This window comes from Ailuropoda melanoleuca, chromosome 13 (assembly GCF_002007445.2).
Source record: "Ailuropoda melanoleuca isolate Jingjing chromosome 13, ASM200744v2, whole genome shotgun sequence".
NCBI lineage: Eukaryota > Metazoa > Chordata > Mammalia > Carnivora > Ursidae > Ailuropoda > Ailuropoda melanoleuca.
Window position 1 is genome coordinate 10,331,267 of NC_048230.1, and position 16,033 is coordinate 10,347,299.

General features: G+C 38.9%; 1 protein-coding gene across 1 annotated transcript in view; it reads right to left on the minus strand.

Annotated features, from left to right (window-relative positions):
• The window catches only part of TADA2A (transcriptional adaptor 2A), a 47,777-nt gene extending 32,375 nt beyond the window's left edge, over nucleotides 1–15,402 (minus strand). Inside the window, exons 1-4 of the mRNA XM_019805578.2 lie at nucleotides 15,277–15,402; nucleotides 13,340–13,464; nucleotides 7,120–7,226; nucleotides 5,962–6,021 (exon numbers count right to left, since the gene is read on the minus strand). Coding sequence (XP_019661137.1) covers nucleotides 5,962–6,021; nucleotides 7,120–7,226; nucleotides 13,340–13,364 — 192 coding nt within the window. The 5' untranslated portion in view covers nucleotides 13,365–13,464; nucleotides 15,277–15,402. The remainder of the gene's footprint in view (nucleotides 1–5,961; nucleotides 6,022–7,119; nucleotides 7,227–13,339; nucleotides 13,465–15,276) is intronic.
• Nucleotides 15,403–16,033: the final 631 nt, after the last annotated feature.

Genomic DNA, 16,033 nt, shown 5'->3' on the forward strand with positions numbered 1-16,033 from the left:
TGAAATAAGATGTCTGGCGGATTTGCTTCAAAATAATCTGAAGAAGTGGGGCTTTAGATAGGCTATGGGTTGATATTTTAAGAGCTAGTACCAAGTACATGGGACTTTATTACATTGTACTATATGGGAGAGTTGGGTTACAATTGTAGCTCCCCATTAACTTTCAGAATTCACATCCTGGTGCAGTCCCATCCCATTTAATATGGGCTGGACCCGTGACTTGCTTAAGGCCTGGCAGCTTTCATCTTTATGTTTTTGGGAGCCCTGAACCACCATGTAAGAAACCCAGCCTCATTGCTGGAAAGACCGTGTAGAGAGGCCTGCGGAAGAGGAAGTGGCGCAAAGGCTACCTGGAGAAGAACCAGACAGGTAAAATGTTCAAGCTGGGGGCACCTGGGTGGCTCAGTTGATTAGGTGGCCAACTCTTGGTTTCGGCTCAGGTCTCGATCTCAGGGTCATTGAGATCAAGCCCCGCAGTGGGCTCTGCACTCAGTGCGGAGTCCGCTTCGGATTCTCTTTCCCTCTGCCTGCAGCTTGCTTGCAGACTTTCTCTCTCAAATAAAATCTTAAAAAAAAAAAAAAAAAAGGTTCCAGCTGTCTCCCAACCAATGCAAGCCATTCCGAGATACCAAGAGTGTGAAAAAAGCCCTGTGGACTTCAAGCCTCAGCACATCATGTGGAAATGAAAGCTACCCTCGCCATGCCCAATCTGAATTCCTGACCCAAAAAACTATGGGATACAATAAAATAGTTGTTATTTTAAGCCACAATGTTTTGAAGTACCTATTAGGTAGCAACAGATAACTAAAACACCATTCTATTTTAGGGTGTACATAAAATTTTTTTTTGAATTTTCTATAAGAAGTTATTTTTAAAAGGTGACAGGAGAGGTCTTCAGATTACATGGGCATTTAGAAATTGTTATACCTTCTGTTGATGACAAAAAAACCCCACAAACCTCCATGATTTGTGAAATTACACTGCTAATAAGTAACACATTTTTATCTGAGAACATACTATGAATATGCCCAGCACATGAGGTACCATGAGATCCAAAAGAGAAGTCTATGTCATATATTCAGTCTATGTCTATATTTGTAATAATCTGGCAAATGGCATAAATAAATACAAATACGAAAACTCAACAGTTGAAGAGCCTATGTTATTTCTACAACTGTACTTTAGGAAATTAATTAGTCCTAACCAACTTTACTGCAAGCTAAACAAGAAAAACTTTCTACACCAAAAACTAAATAGGCAGAAGGGAGTTTTTCTTAAAGTTGAATCAGTGTTATTCAATTTCTGGACCCAATCTCAGCCTTACTAACCAGAATTGCTAAGAGTAGGGCCTAGGAATCTACAATTTTAAGAAGCTCCCAGGTGATTCTTAGGCACTAAAGTTTAAAATTACTGGTATAAAGGGTGTGGCAGAAAGAGGTGTCTTGACTTGTTCAAGGTTCTAAGAATTATAAGGCAAAAATAGGCATAGAACTCAGAAATCTTGATTAATGCACCACCCACCACAGCATGAGTAACTTCCAAAAATATAGCACTGTGAGATGACAAAAGTACTAAAAACCATTTAAAGTTTTCTGTGGCTTCATATGCACACACACACGCACACACACACACACACACACACACACAAATCAAGTTTCTAGTGGCTTCATGTGTAGAAAGCCAAAATTTGGTCATCACTCCTATAGAAGGAAAGATTTTTCTTTTCCTTATCTGGGAACAGATAAGACTGGCAGGAAAAAAAGAGAGTATTAGTAACCTCCAAAAACTCCCCAAAGTAAAGGACAGAATTCTGAAATGTGTTTGTATGGGTGCTGAATATGTGAGAAAAGGATGATGTAATCAGAAGACTTAATTGGCCTTGGAGTGAGACTTACTGCCTTCAGCATTATGTGGAAGGCATGGTGCCCAGAACAGCTAGAGAGAATGCACGCTCAGTTTTCCTACAGTGGATAATCATTATTCTACCCAGCCTATATTGAAGTATCCTGTAAGGAATTGTGAAAACAATTCAAAGGAAAAAATTTCTGTTCTGGTTCTAGGCATTTTTGGGTGAATTTGGGAAGAATAAACCAGTTTTCTGAAGATCAGATACATTGGTGAAATGAACTCAAAGTCATAGATACTTTGACCACGTTTTCCCAATCCTTCATTCATTCTGCAGTTGACAAGAGAAAAAAAAATTATTCACATGAAAAGATGTTTCACATCATATCTTATCAGAGAAACGTCAATTAAAATGAAGAGGTGCCACTATATGCCTATTAGAATGGCCAAAATGCAGAACGCTGATATCAATGCAGGTGAAGCTGTGGAGCAACAGGAACTCTCATTTGTTGCCAGTGGGAATACAAAATGGTACAGCCACCTGGGAAGACAAGTCTGGCAGTTTCTTACAGAACTAAACAACCTTACCATGTGATCAGCAATTGCGCTCCTTAGTATTTATCCAAAGGAGCTAAAAACTTATGTCCACAGAAAAATCTGCACATAGATGTTTATAATAGCTTTATTCATAATTGCCAAAGCTTAAAAGCACCAAGATGTCTTTCAGTAGGTGGATGGATAAATAAACTGTGGTATGTCCAAACAATGGAGTATTATTTAGTGCTAAAAAGAAATGACCAATCAAGCCATGAAAAGACATGGAGGAAACTTAAATATTACCAAGTGAAAGAAGCAAATATGAAAAGACTACATACTGCATGATTCCAATTATAATGACATTCTGGGAAAAGCAAAACTAGAGACTGTAAAAAGATCAGTGGTGCTCAGAGGTGGGGGGTGGGGGGGGTCGGGGGGGATGGATGACCAGGCAAGGCACAGAGGACTTTTAGGGCCATGAAACTACTCCGGAAGATACTATAATGGTGGATACATGACATTATATATTTGTATAAACCTACAGAATGTACAACACCAAAAGTGAACTCTGATGTAAATGTGGACTCTGGATGATAATGAGGTGTCAGTGCAGGTTCACCAGTTATAACAAATGTACCACTCTTGTGGGGGATGTTAATGGGAGAGACTGTGCATACATTGGGGCAGAAGATGTATGGGAAATCTCTGTACTTTCTACTCAGTTTCGCTACAAGCCTAAAATTGCTCTATAAAACAAAGTCTAATATAAAAAAAGCCTTATTCCAAATCTTATAACTAGTGGAGAAACTATTTATAAGACTGAAGGTGTTTAGAGAGAAGTAGGGGAAGGCTAGTCAGTTGGCTGCCAACAACTCTAAGGAGCATTTTCTTTGATTAATTATGGACCAGGGTCTGACTCTCAACATTACAGGCCTAGAAACTCATCTTAGGGGCGCCTGGGTGGCACAGCGGTTAAGCGTCTGCCTTCGGCTCAGGGCGTGATCCCGGCGTTATGGGATCGAGCCCCACATCAGGCTCCTCCGCTATGAGCCTGCTTCTTCCTCTCCCACTCCCCCAGCTTGTGTTCCCTCTCTCGCTGGCTGTCTCTATCTCTGTCAAATAAATAAATAAATCTTTANNAAAAAAAAAAAAAAAAAAAAAAAGAAACTCATCTTAAACAGGACCCCACAAATAATCAGACTCAGAGATGCTAATTCACTCTTTCTATACTTTTAAGAGACTGAAGTAGATACATTATGGCACTGTGATAGGCAGAATTCTAAAGACGTGCCCCTCTCCCCCCAAGATTCCTGTCCCCTGATTATTCAATCAGATAGTAACTAGGCATTGCTGTGAGGGGACTCTGTTGATGGGATTAAGGCACTAATCAGCGGACCTTAAAATAGGGAGCGCATCCCAGATAATTTGGGTGGACCCAATGTAATCACAAGCCTTTAAAAGTAGAAGAGGGAGTCAAGAGAGGGGCATCTGGCTGGCTTAGTAAGAACATGTGACTTTTTTTTTTTTTTTAAAGATTTTATTTATTTATTTGACAGAGATAGAGACAGCCAGCGAGAGAGGGAACACAAGCAGGGGGAGTGGGAGNNNNGCTCATAGCAAAGGAGCCTGACGTGGGGCTCGATCCCATAACGCCGGGATCACGCCCTGAGCCGAAGGCAGACGCTTAACCGCTCTGCCACCCAGGCGCCCCAGAACATGTGACTCTTAATCTCAGAATCATGAGCTTGAGCCCCATATTGAGTGTAAGAGATTACTTAAAATAAATAAATAAAACTTCCTTTTTTTTTTTTAAAAGATTATATTTATTTGACTGAGAGAGAGAGCACAAGTAGGCAGAGTGGTAGGCAGACGGAGAGGGAAAAGCAGACTCCCTGCTGAGCAGAGAGCCCGATATGGGGCTCGATTCCAGAACCCCGGGATCATGACCCGAGCTGAAGGCAAATGCTTAACCGACTGAGCCACCCAGACGCTCCAATAAAATTTCCTTTAAAGAAGAAGGGGGGCACCTGGGTGGTTCAGTCAGTTGGGCATCTGCCTTAGGCTCGGGTCACGGTCTTGGGGTCCTGGGATCGAGCCCCATATCGGGCTCTCTGCTCAGCAGGGACTGCTTCTCCCTCTCACTCTGCCCACCCCTCCCCTTGCTTGTGCTCTATCAAATAATGAAGTCTTTAAAAATAAAACTAAACAAGAAGAAGGGAAGCAGGAGACTCAGCAGAGAGGAAGCAGAAGAGGTCAGAAAAACTCGAGGCATTTTTCATCAATCACCCTCAAGAACTCCTGGCCACTGCTACCTTTGAATATGGAGAAAGGGAGGTCTCTAGAGGCTGAGAGCAAGCCCTGACCAACAGCCAATAAGGGAATAGTGCATCAGTTCTACAATCTCAAGGTAGGGAATTCTCTCAACAACCTGAATCAGAATGGAAGCAGATTGGAGGCAGACTCTCTCCTGGGGTCTCTAGATGAAAGCCCAGGCTGGCAACACCTTCATTTTGACATTATGGGACCTGCAGCAAACCAGGTGAGCCTAATGCTCTTCTGACCTACAGAATTGTGAGACGATAAATTTGTGTTATCTTATGCCACTTAATTTTTGATAATTTGTTATGGAACCAAAAGAAAACTTATACAAGTATAAATGGATTAATTCACAATGTGAAATTATTACTGTTAAGATGCCCAGCCAGTATTCTTTCCTGTAAAAAAAAACAAAAACAAAAACAACTGAATGGAAGGCTGAACATAAGAAAATTACTTGGCGAATTGTTATTTTCCGATAACTGACAAAACTGTCTTGACGAAAATATGTACACCTCCCAAGCAGACCAGATATTCATTTTGGCTTATTAAAGTGCCCATTCCTCCGGCTAGAGCTTGGAAGGGCTGCTACCAATATCTGCCTCTCATTCCTTCTTTAGAGGTGGCAATACAATCAATCAAGTGCCAGTCAAGTCTTATTCTGGCCTATAAGCCAGTCTATGATACCATTCACTCAATGCTCATTTTATAACTTCACTCTCAGGGTAACTAATTTCCCCAAGGCAGGAGGAGGGAGTGCCAGAGGTAAACTTCACCACTGCCCACATGAACCACATGATAATATCATTAGCCAAAACACAGCAACAACACATTTACTATCTGTTTATCAGCAAACCTAAAATGCACTATACCTCTTATCCTTACATCAGTAAATTTCAATAAGTACTTTTTTTAAATCTTTAAATTTTTTTAAAGTAATCTCTACTCCCAACATGGGGCTTGAACTCACAACCCCGTGGTCAAGAGTCACATGCTCTACTAACTGAGCCAGCCAGGCACCCCTCAGTGAGTACCTGCAAATTCCTTCCAAGTTTGAAACAAAAATCTCAGTATATAAAATGATTTTTGGACTTAAATGCCTTAGCAGATCCATAAAACCCTAAAACACTTACTAGGAAATGATTACCTAATTCAGAAGAGGAGGAAAGAAAAGGGAAGGAGATACTTGGAGATGAAGAAAAATAGACATTCCCAGTACAATACTTGACAAATGAACAGAAATTCCCTCAACTTCACCATTACCATGATCTCGTAAGTATGATCACTTTGATGTTTCTTGTACTCAAATCCTCGTGTGAAACACTGCAAAAGAAAGGAAAAGTAAGTTACCAAAAAGCTACTTTTTGAAATGCTTTCTTATAGGATAAAAGACAGTTTGGGGATGCTCTACTCTTATCATGAATTTTTAAGAATTCATTTAAAGTTGTCTGCAGCCACAAGAGGATGGTTACATTCCTGATCACAGCTCTTCAGTGGCCCTCAGAGAGGAAAAAATAATCTGAAAAAAAGACTTTTTCCTAGGACATCTCCTCTTTTGATGAGAGCATAAGCCCTGGACTCAGACTGAGTAAATTTGAATCCTGGCTCCAAACTTAAACTATTTAGGCAATTCTAAGACATGTATTTTTTCATATTTTAAAACTCTAAAAATGAGGATTCATCTTACAATAAAAAGTAGAACTTCCATCAGCCATTTATCATTTCTAAAATTGGGATGCTACTTATAATCAATAGCGTCTTGGGTCCATTAAAATATGGTATTTGCTGTGTGACCTTGAGCAAATTACTTAAACTCTCTTCACCTGAGTTTCCTCTATAAAATGGGGATGCTAATCATACCGACTTCATAGGGTTATAGTGATGAACTAAAGGTTAATTCATGTAAATTACTCAAAAGAGTGCCCGACAACAAAGTAAGCCCTTGTAATTAGTATTATTACTATCATCATCCACAGAATGATTTGTTCCCTTGTCACCTGCCCAAAGATCACTCTTCAATAACAGTGTCATTGGTGCTATCAAAAGGAATAATCCACCAATTCTGTTTCCTGTAGTCCCAATACTTTATTTTTATTTTTTTTAAAGGTTTTTATTTATTTGACAGAGAGAGAGAGAGCACAAGCAGAGGGAATGGGAGAGGGAGAAGCAGGCTCCCCACTGAGCAGGGAGCCCAGCTCGGGGCTCAACCCCAGGACTCCGAGATCATGACCCAAACTGAAGGCAGACGCCCAACCAACTGAGCCACCTAGGCGTCCCTGTAGTCCCAATACTTTAAATATACTAGCAAAAACAGTGTTGAGCATTAAACTGATATAGAGATGTAGAATTTTCAACAGTCTGTGTCATCCATCTGCACTGTTCCCCAACTTCTCACTGGTAAAACATGAATGGAAGAGTTACCTGTAAGCAGAGGAAAAAAGGAGGTGGCCCACATTCAGCACACTTGATATAAGGCTCCATGAGGTAGGAGGAGCAGCCTCGGCAAGGTGGCTTATCAGAGGGACCATCTAGAACAAAAAGAAAAATATATCAGCCTCAAAACATGTTATGATTACCAAAGTGCAAGAAGGTGAAAATCTGCAAATAACTACACAGGTGGTGAGCTGTGCGGAAGACTCAGCTTGTCTTGGAGACCAGATGAGCTCATTCTAAGTAAGAAAAAAACAGAAATTACATTCCTTTTTCTTTCAAGGCAGCTTTGTTCCTTCCTATAGTAGTATCTACTACTCTAAACAGCATTAAGTAGATATGACCCCTGCAGAGAAATTCACAAACATAAGCTTTCTCTCCTAGTTATTTTTCTGGGAAAGAAAATGTTACATACTTACACAACACACATATGTGTTTTTAGATAAAACACATCTGACAAAATGTTAATGATTGCTGAATGTAGGTAGTGGCCAACTGTACTGTTCTTTCAACTTCTCTGTAAATTTACAAACTTTCATAATAAAAAGTAGGGGTGAAAAACTCCTTTAAATATGTTTTGTGATATACTACCTTATATCTGAGTTGAGATTTAAACCCAGGAAAGCTCCTTTTCTCTCACGGTAAGCAGAGAGCACCGCTCATCTTCCTCTGGTTCCAATGACCGTACTGTCTCCGAAATATTAAGGCAAGAAAAATTTAAACTGTCTGAAGTGATAAAAAAGCAAGTATGTGTGTCCCTGGTTGCCCCAAACTCTGCCTCTCTAGAGTCAGGGCAAACTAGCAGAGTTGTTCTCAGTGATGAACAGCAGGAGTCTAAGAAAACACAGGCTTTGAAGGTAGATGAAAGAATTTAATCTGCTTAGCCTGAGGCAGGATTTCTCACATTCTGTAATAGCATTTTCCTTTCTAAAACCCAAGAAACACTCTTCAAGGCACCTTTCCCGCCTTCAACTGATTATTGTTTTTTTTTTTTTCTTTCTTTTCATTTGTTTCTAAATGAAGACCCAGAGGAAAATAACAGGGGAAAGAAACATAATCCTTCTAGGAACAGCTTCAAAATAAATATATAGAACAGCAACTACCCCACTTCTCCCATTTTAAATTTTGACATGGAAGAACAAAAACTGTTTTACATTAAGTGCCATTTTTACCAAATTACCTTCTTCCTCACATCCTTTTATTTTAATGATATAACCTTGCTTTTCTTTCCTCAGGGGGGAAAAAATCAGTCACTGACCAAAGCAAAGAGCTTTTAAACCCTTACGTCAACAAGTAATTATTTTGTAAAAGTAACCCCATTTATAGTTTTAAAAAACTTTAGACAACAAAAGCATAAAGTCATCCTCTATTAATATTTTGAGTTCTAGCCTTTCTTGATGTATGCGTGTGTATATATTTTAACAAAAGTGATATCATACGTGATGTTTTATAGGCTTTTTTTTTTCACCTGACAATATACTGTCAACATCTTTCATGACAGTATATCTTCCTTGTTCTTTTTAATGAATGAATAATATTCCATTGTATCAATCATCTAACCTAATAGTTTTCAACTCCCCCCTAGGAAGACATTTTGGAAATCTGAGGAAATGCTTTTTTTGCTGCCACAATAACTAGTGAACACTACTGGCATTTGGCAGGTGAGGACCAGGGATGCTAGATATCCTACAAGGCTCCAGACATTCCTACACAAAAAGAAGTGACCTGTGTCCTGTACAACTTTCAAATATCCTACCTGACATTCAAAGTTGGTTCATAATTACATGACCTAGAACCTAATTCCATGTTACCTATAATACAAAATGTTCTTGACAGTTTTAATATATATTTAATTTTTCAGGAAGGCAACTGCATGTACTTTTACAGGAGATTATATCTTGTTTTGTTCAGAACTTTACCAAGAGTTATTCAAGCTTGTGGGATTTCTGACTCACCAATACAACACACATGAATCACTGTGCTTTTGTAGTTTAAAGATTCACGGTGATTCAACATATGGGTGCAAGCATCTGACTACTTAAGTCATTATGTCTTCTACTGAAATCGTGTCTAAACATACTGAGATACAGATTATTTTATAATAAATTACATTAGTTCATTATTCTCTTTTGTTTATCCTTTGTATTACATTTAGAGCATTATTATTTCTGTTTCTTTGACATCATGGGTGTAGATGTGTTATGTTATCTATGTATTTCATTTCTAAAGAGCAAATAGGCTTTAAAAATATTATAAAAAGAAAACATGGGGTCTCGTAAGATTGGAAACTACTAATCTAATCAGTTCTCTACTGGTGGGCATTTATGTTTTTTCTAATTTCTCACTATTATGAAGAATGCTGTTGTGTTCCTCAGAATATATATTTTTCAAGAACTATGGGCGCCTGGGTGGCACAGCGGTTAAGCGTCTGCCTTCGGCTCAGGGCGTGATCCCGGCATTATGGGATCGAGCCCCACATCAGGCTCCTCCGCTATGAGCCTGCTTCTTCCTCTCCCACTCCCCCTGCTTGTGTTCCCTCTCTCGCTGGCTGTCTCTCTCTCTGTCAAATAAATAAAAAAAAAGTCTTAAAAAAAAAAAAAAAGAACTAGAACAGTTGAGCATATAGTTTTTGATACACATAGCCAAACTATCCTTCACAAAGATATTCTAGAACTTTTCTATAACCTAAGATTTTCTATAACCTAAGAGTAAGGAAAGGCTTTTTTTACCATCATTCAAAATCCAAAGGCAATGAAAGGTTAATAAATCTGACTACCTAAACAACACAACAAAAATTTCCTTGGCAAAAAACACCATACGCAGCATAAAAAGGCAAATAAGCTAGAAGAAAATATCTGAAAACATATTACAGATAAAGGGCTAAAGTCTCCCATATGCAAAGAACTTTAAAAAACTGGGGGGAAAAAGAACAAAAATCCTATCACAAAAAAAAATGAAGAGATAATGAGAAAAAAAAAAAGACAGACAAAAAAATGGCCCTTAAACATATGAAAAGACACTTAACTTCACTCATAAGAGAGAGCTAGACTGAGATATAACTTCTCACCTATCAGACTGGCAAAAATTCAAAAGCTTGATAATACTTTCTTAGCAAGAATATGGAGAAATAGGCATTCTCATATACTGCTGATGGGAATGCATTAGAACATTATTTGGAATTACAAAAAGTACCTAGATATCCAAATGCTGGAGAATAGCTGAATAAACTATGAAGTACCCACACAACGGAGTACTATGCAACTATAAAAAAAAAATGAGGAATGAGAACCACCTTTACAAACTAAAACACTATTTCCAGAAGATTCTATTAAGTGGAAAAAACCAAACTTCAAAAAAGCACACATAGCACGCTATCTTTCCAGTACAAAATGAGGGGAAAAAACCCCAAACAAACACATGTAAGTCTGCTTATCTTTGCAAAAAGAAATACAGGACAGCTAAACTAGAGAACAATGAAGTTAGATACCTACAAGGGGTTGGGGGAGGGGGAATGGAATGGAAGAGACATAGGAAGGAGTAACAATTCTCCAAATATGTATTTTTGTATACTTTTGACTTTTGGAAGCATACTTACGTTCCCCAAATTTAAAAAACTGAATCAGTAAATATAAAAAGGGAAAACTAAAAGCACTATGAACAGATGAACCTCACAGTATTTCAAAAGACTACTATAACCACACTGAAAAGAAAAAAAAATCTAAATAACTTATGGACATTTAACAATATACCTTCAGTCTTGGGTGATGCAAACAAATCCCAAACTTTTTGAAGGAGGTCTGTTTTATGTAGTGGTATGTGAAAAGTAACCCTGACATAATTTTGGATGTATTAGAAGACTGAGCAAATGAGTAAATGTGCTGATGTTGGGTGCCAAGGTTCTCACTGAGGAAAGAACACACAAATAAGGAATGGGCAGAAATAAGAAAAAAGCTTATGAAGATGAATAGGAGGTATCAATGGGAACTCGATTTCTTAAAAGTATATGTATGGGTAAATATGTATGTATGTTGGTGTATATGTACATAGCATATATGCATGTGTTTTTCATAGCTCTGTGGGCCTAAGAGCCAAGATACAAAACATGCTGGCAGCAATGACCAGATCTTGGTCTTTAATATCAGCCCTCTTTAAAAGGAATCACGGCTTCTCAGAGAAGTGGCTGATTCCAGGGGCGGGACAGGGAAGATATAAGATGCACCTGGAACACATAGCCAAAAGGTAAGGAGATGCTCAAAAAAGTGACAGGTGTTATTAATAGGATGCAGGAGCCAGAATGAAGGCGCTCACAGGGGTCAAACTGGGGCATTCTGAGAACCAAAATAATTTAAGTAGGATAATGAATTACAAATCCTTGAAAAAATAGGAATTCGCGTGTCCACGCTTACAACAAATAAATACGTCAAAATAAGGGAGACAGGTCTCTTGATTATATAATCAAGAAATTATATAATATGCATTATTATATATATTACATGCAATAGATATAGTTGTATAATAACATATAGAATTATATAAGTGCTAACTAGCAAATGTGGAGAGTGCTGGAGTTGAAAAAAAATCATCATTTTGCAAGATATTAAAGGCTGGATCAAGGAAAAATCATAATGGATGTTAAATCTAGAGAGAAATTTTGATGAGGAGTGGGATACTTTATGGCCTGGAAGTGTCTCCCTATGGCTTGTTTATTTATACCCAAGGAAAAAATACAAACTATATAGTGGAGAACTCAAAGAGATACTATGACTGGGTTTTCAAAACCATTATCACCAACGAGGTGTAGAGCAAGACCTAACAAACCCAAAACAAGAAACCTCAATTTTAAAAAGAAGGAGGGAGGAAGGGCCTGTCTTCTTCAAAAGTGTGAATGTCACTAAGGACAAAGGCTGTGGAAATGTTTCAGTTTAAAGGAGGCTAAAGAAACACAGCAACTTAATGTAAGACCTGACTCTTGCGTCCTGTATTAGAAGGAAAAAAACACCATAAAGGACATTGGTGAGTCAGCTTACAAAACTGAATAAACTAGATGGTAGATTGGATAAAAATATTTTATGGATGTTAAATTTACTAGTTGATAACCCTACTAGAGTTATATAACAGAATATCCCTCTTCTTAAGAAATAAACACTAAAGTGCTTAGGAGTAAAGGGCCATGATACATGTTCCTTACCCTTAAATTATTCTGAAAAAAAAAAAAGGGGGATATCCGTATCTCTTTATACATAGTATAGTATACAGATATTATTACATACAGTGTATATAATATGTATTTATAAAGAAACAAAGAGAAAACACACAAATGGAGTAAGAAGTTAACAGTGTATGGGGATTCTCTGTATGATTCTTATTCTTCCAACTTTCCTGTAAGTCTGACATTACTTCCAAATAAAAAGTTTAAAATATATATATATATATATTTTTTAGTATTTTAAAAAGGGAATGGGGGTGGTTTCAGGATACACTTCCAGCATCAGGAAAATTCATTCAGGTTTTCTCCATGTGTAAAATGAGAGATTTGAACTAGATGTTTTTAAAGACTTCGTTCTTTCCTAAATTTATATAAATAGGTGTGATGAGAGAGTAAATAAGAGGTCCTTTAAGAAACTGCTAAAAAGGAAATACCCCAAAAGTGCTTTTCTGTTTCTTCTCATTGGGACACTACTAACATAGTTTCTATTTCTGCCGAATCTCTTATTAGCAAAAACAAAGAAAAGGCAGTGTATTTTTTTCCCCATAGCTGTGGCTGCCTGAATTTATTTCACACACAACCCACAATTTTCTGCATTATTATTACTGTGGTTCACTCTTAGAACACAAGTTCCCCCTAAAATGGAAGGGGGTGAGAAGCATGTCTTTTATTCTACCACTGACATTATTTTTCATCAAGGCATCTAAAATGTGTTATTGGTTCTAAAGACAAATCCAACTGCTTTCTTAAGTCTCACTGCAGGTTAATCATATTATGCCTGAGCATAGTTTTCTTACAAGACGTAGGGTGATATGTTTGTGTCATGTGTTTAGTGGGCAATCAATAAGTATTGGTTAATTTTATTTTGATTTGATACTCTTATTCCTTTAGGATTAGATTTGTAGGGCTTTATTTAACTTCAAAGTGCTTATTTTTCTTCTTTGATCAACTTCCACTTGGGTTTGCTGTTAATATTCACTTGGGACTTGTTCCCACTATACTTACTGCTAAAGGAACCCAAACGGTCCATTCCCTAAAATTTGCGAACAGTCTTGTTTTGATCTTCCTCAATGCAGCGTTCCTTCAAGATGTCAGAACTGGGCAACACATACACCAAACTTGATGACCCCCTATGAACAAACAAAAGTGGCATATGGATCAGAAAATAATTCAAAGGGACAAGATGCAAGAAGACAATGCAATGTACTCAATTCTACCACATCCTAGCTTTGTAATGCTAAGCAAATTATTTTATTTTTTTTTAATTTTACTTTTTTTTTTTTTAGATTTATTTATTTTAGAGAGCGTGAGAAAGTTCATGCAAGAGCAGAAGGAGGGGCAGAGAGGGAGAAAGAGAAAATCTCAAGTAGACTTCCCACTGATTGTGGAGCCTGATTCCAAGGCTTGATCCCACGACAGTGAGATCATGACCTAAGCCAAAATCAAGAGTTGGACATTTAACCGACTGAGCCACACAGACATCCATTTTACTTATTTAAGTAATCTCTACACTCAATGTGGGGCTCGAACCCATGACCCTGAGATCAAGAGTTATATGCTCTTCTGACTGAGCCAGCTAGGCTCCCCAATTAGTTTATCTTTATAAGCCTGTGTCCCCCTCTGTAAAGTGGTTATGAGAAACAGTATCTACCTCCTAGTTACTGTGAGGATTAAATACCAAAATCCACATAATAATCCACTGTGGTGCCTGGCCCATAGTGAGCCCTCTATAAAGGCTACATATCTCTAATAAACAACTGCTGTTTTTCTCTACCCAGTACGACTTCTCTCCTTAACCCTCTTTCCTTTGGGAAACTGACTCACCCACATTTCCTATGGTTCTGGTGGGGTTACCAATCACAATACTCTCTACCCCACCCCCACAGCTAAAGCAGCCAGATTCCTTATGAAAATCTCAATTCTGAGTAAGACATATAAGGGCAGAAGTCAATTGGAGCCCAGCATTCATTAGTCAAAGAATTTGGTCCATGAGCTCTGGCTATTGAGATCCCAGTCCCAAAGGGTGGCCCAACTGTTTAGATTTTTTTCTCATTTCTCTATTTTTTTTTTAAGATTTTATTTATTTATTCGACAGAGATAGAGACAGCCAGCGAGAGAGGGAACACAAGCAGAGGGAGTGGGAGAGGAAGAAGCAGGCTCTCAGCAGAGGAGCCTGATGTGGGGCTCCATCCCACAACGCCGGGATCACGCCCTGAGCCGAAGGCAGGCGCTCAACCGCTGTGCCACCCAGGCGCCCCTTTATGTTTCTAATAATACTTTAATATGAATGACCTTCTGTTACTAGAAACCAAGGAACCCCATATATTACAACATACATTTGTTCACTTATTCTTTGAACAAATAATGTTTGAACAATGTACAAAGTATTTTCTTGAAGGCAGAAATGAAATCATACTTTGCCCCAAGTCAAGAAAACTCCTTGTACAGTCCCACAGCTTCTTAGCTATCTCTTTTCTGGCATCCCATTCTACTTTGTGACGATTACTTCTGAACGCATACTTTTTCCCATTTCTGGACTAAATGAAAGCAGGGACTACTAGCCAATACACATCTGTATGCTTCAAAGTGCCAAACACAGAGAAAGAACTCAATATTAACAAAACGTAATGGACAAATGTTAGTTTTACAAAAGGTTAATTCATCTTTAGTTCTCCTGGAGAGACTTCTTTCACCTGGTACCCTAAGCCTGGGGTATAATTCATCCTTAAGTCTATATGACATTCAGATAACACGGCTGTCGATGAACTTGTCTTTTTTGAAGTGGGCTGGGATAGAATGGTTCTCACCCTTCTCTAGTCCCAGGAAGAGTTAGTCTCTGAAGAAAAATGGGTTTAGCAAGAGGTATTATGCAGTCAATAATAAAATAATGCCCAACATTTACTGAGCTTTTCTCATATGCCAGATACCATGGTACCACTCACTGTATGTGGATCATCTCTTTGAATGCTCACAACCTTCAGGGATGCTGCTTTTTCAAAGAAGGAAAGGAAGCTCTGAGAGACTGCTACTTGCACAATGTCTTAAAAGGTAGTGAACCGCAGCGACACTTTAACAAAGGTTAATAGAGACAGTCAAGTAAAGAATATATAAACACTGCATATCATAAGCACAATATTGCAATAAGCAGAATTTTTTTTCCTCTTTCTTTTCACAAGAGACATTTCTGACACTAACATCCATGAAAGGATGGATAGTAGCTCCAAATTAACATCAGCCAAATTCAAAGTTACTGGGAGGAGGAAGGCAGGCACCGCGAAGAACTGTGTTCGCTGTGGTGGAGAGGACAGGTTTGGAGTTATGCAGACAAGGCGGAGCTCCTCATTTCGTTCCTTAAGCTGTGTGATCTTGGGCAAGTCATTTTACCTGAGCCTCAATAGGCCTCAGCTCCAAAACAGAGCTTAAACTACCTAGTGTGCAAAGCCTATTTGATAAACTCGAAAAGTAACGTCGCTCGGGTGCAGCACACGGAACGGCTGTTCGCAGCGTAATTAGGCGCGCCCCCGCAGAGACAGGAATCCCGAAGCACCGGCAGCGCAGGGCCTCCCAGAGGGCGGGGCGCGCCAGGCACGCCGAGGGGCGGGTCCGACGGCTGTGGCCGAGCCCGCACCGCCCTCCCCCAAGCGCGGCGTGGCCCGGCTCCGCAAGCCCGCCCGCTTGCCTGCCCGCGTTTCCCTCGGA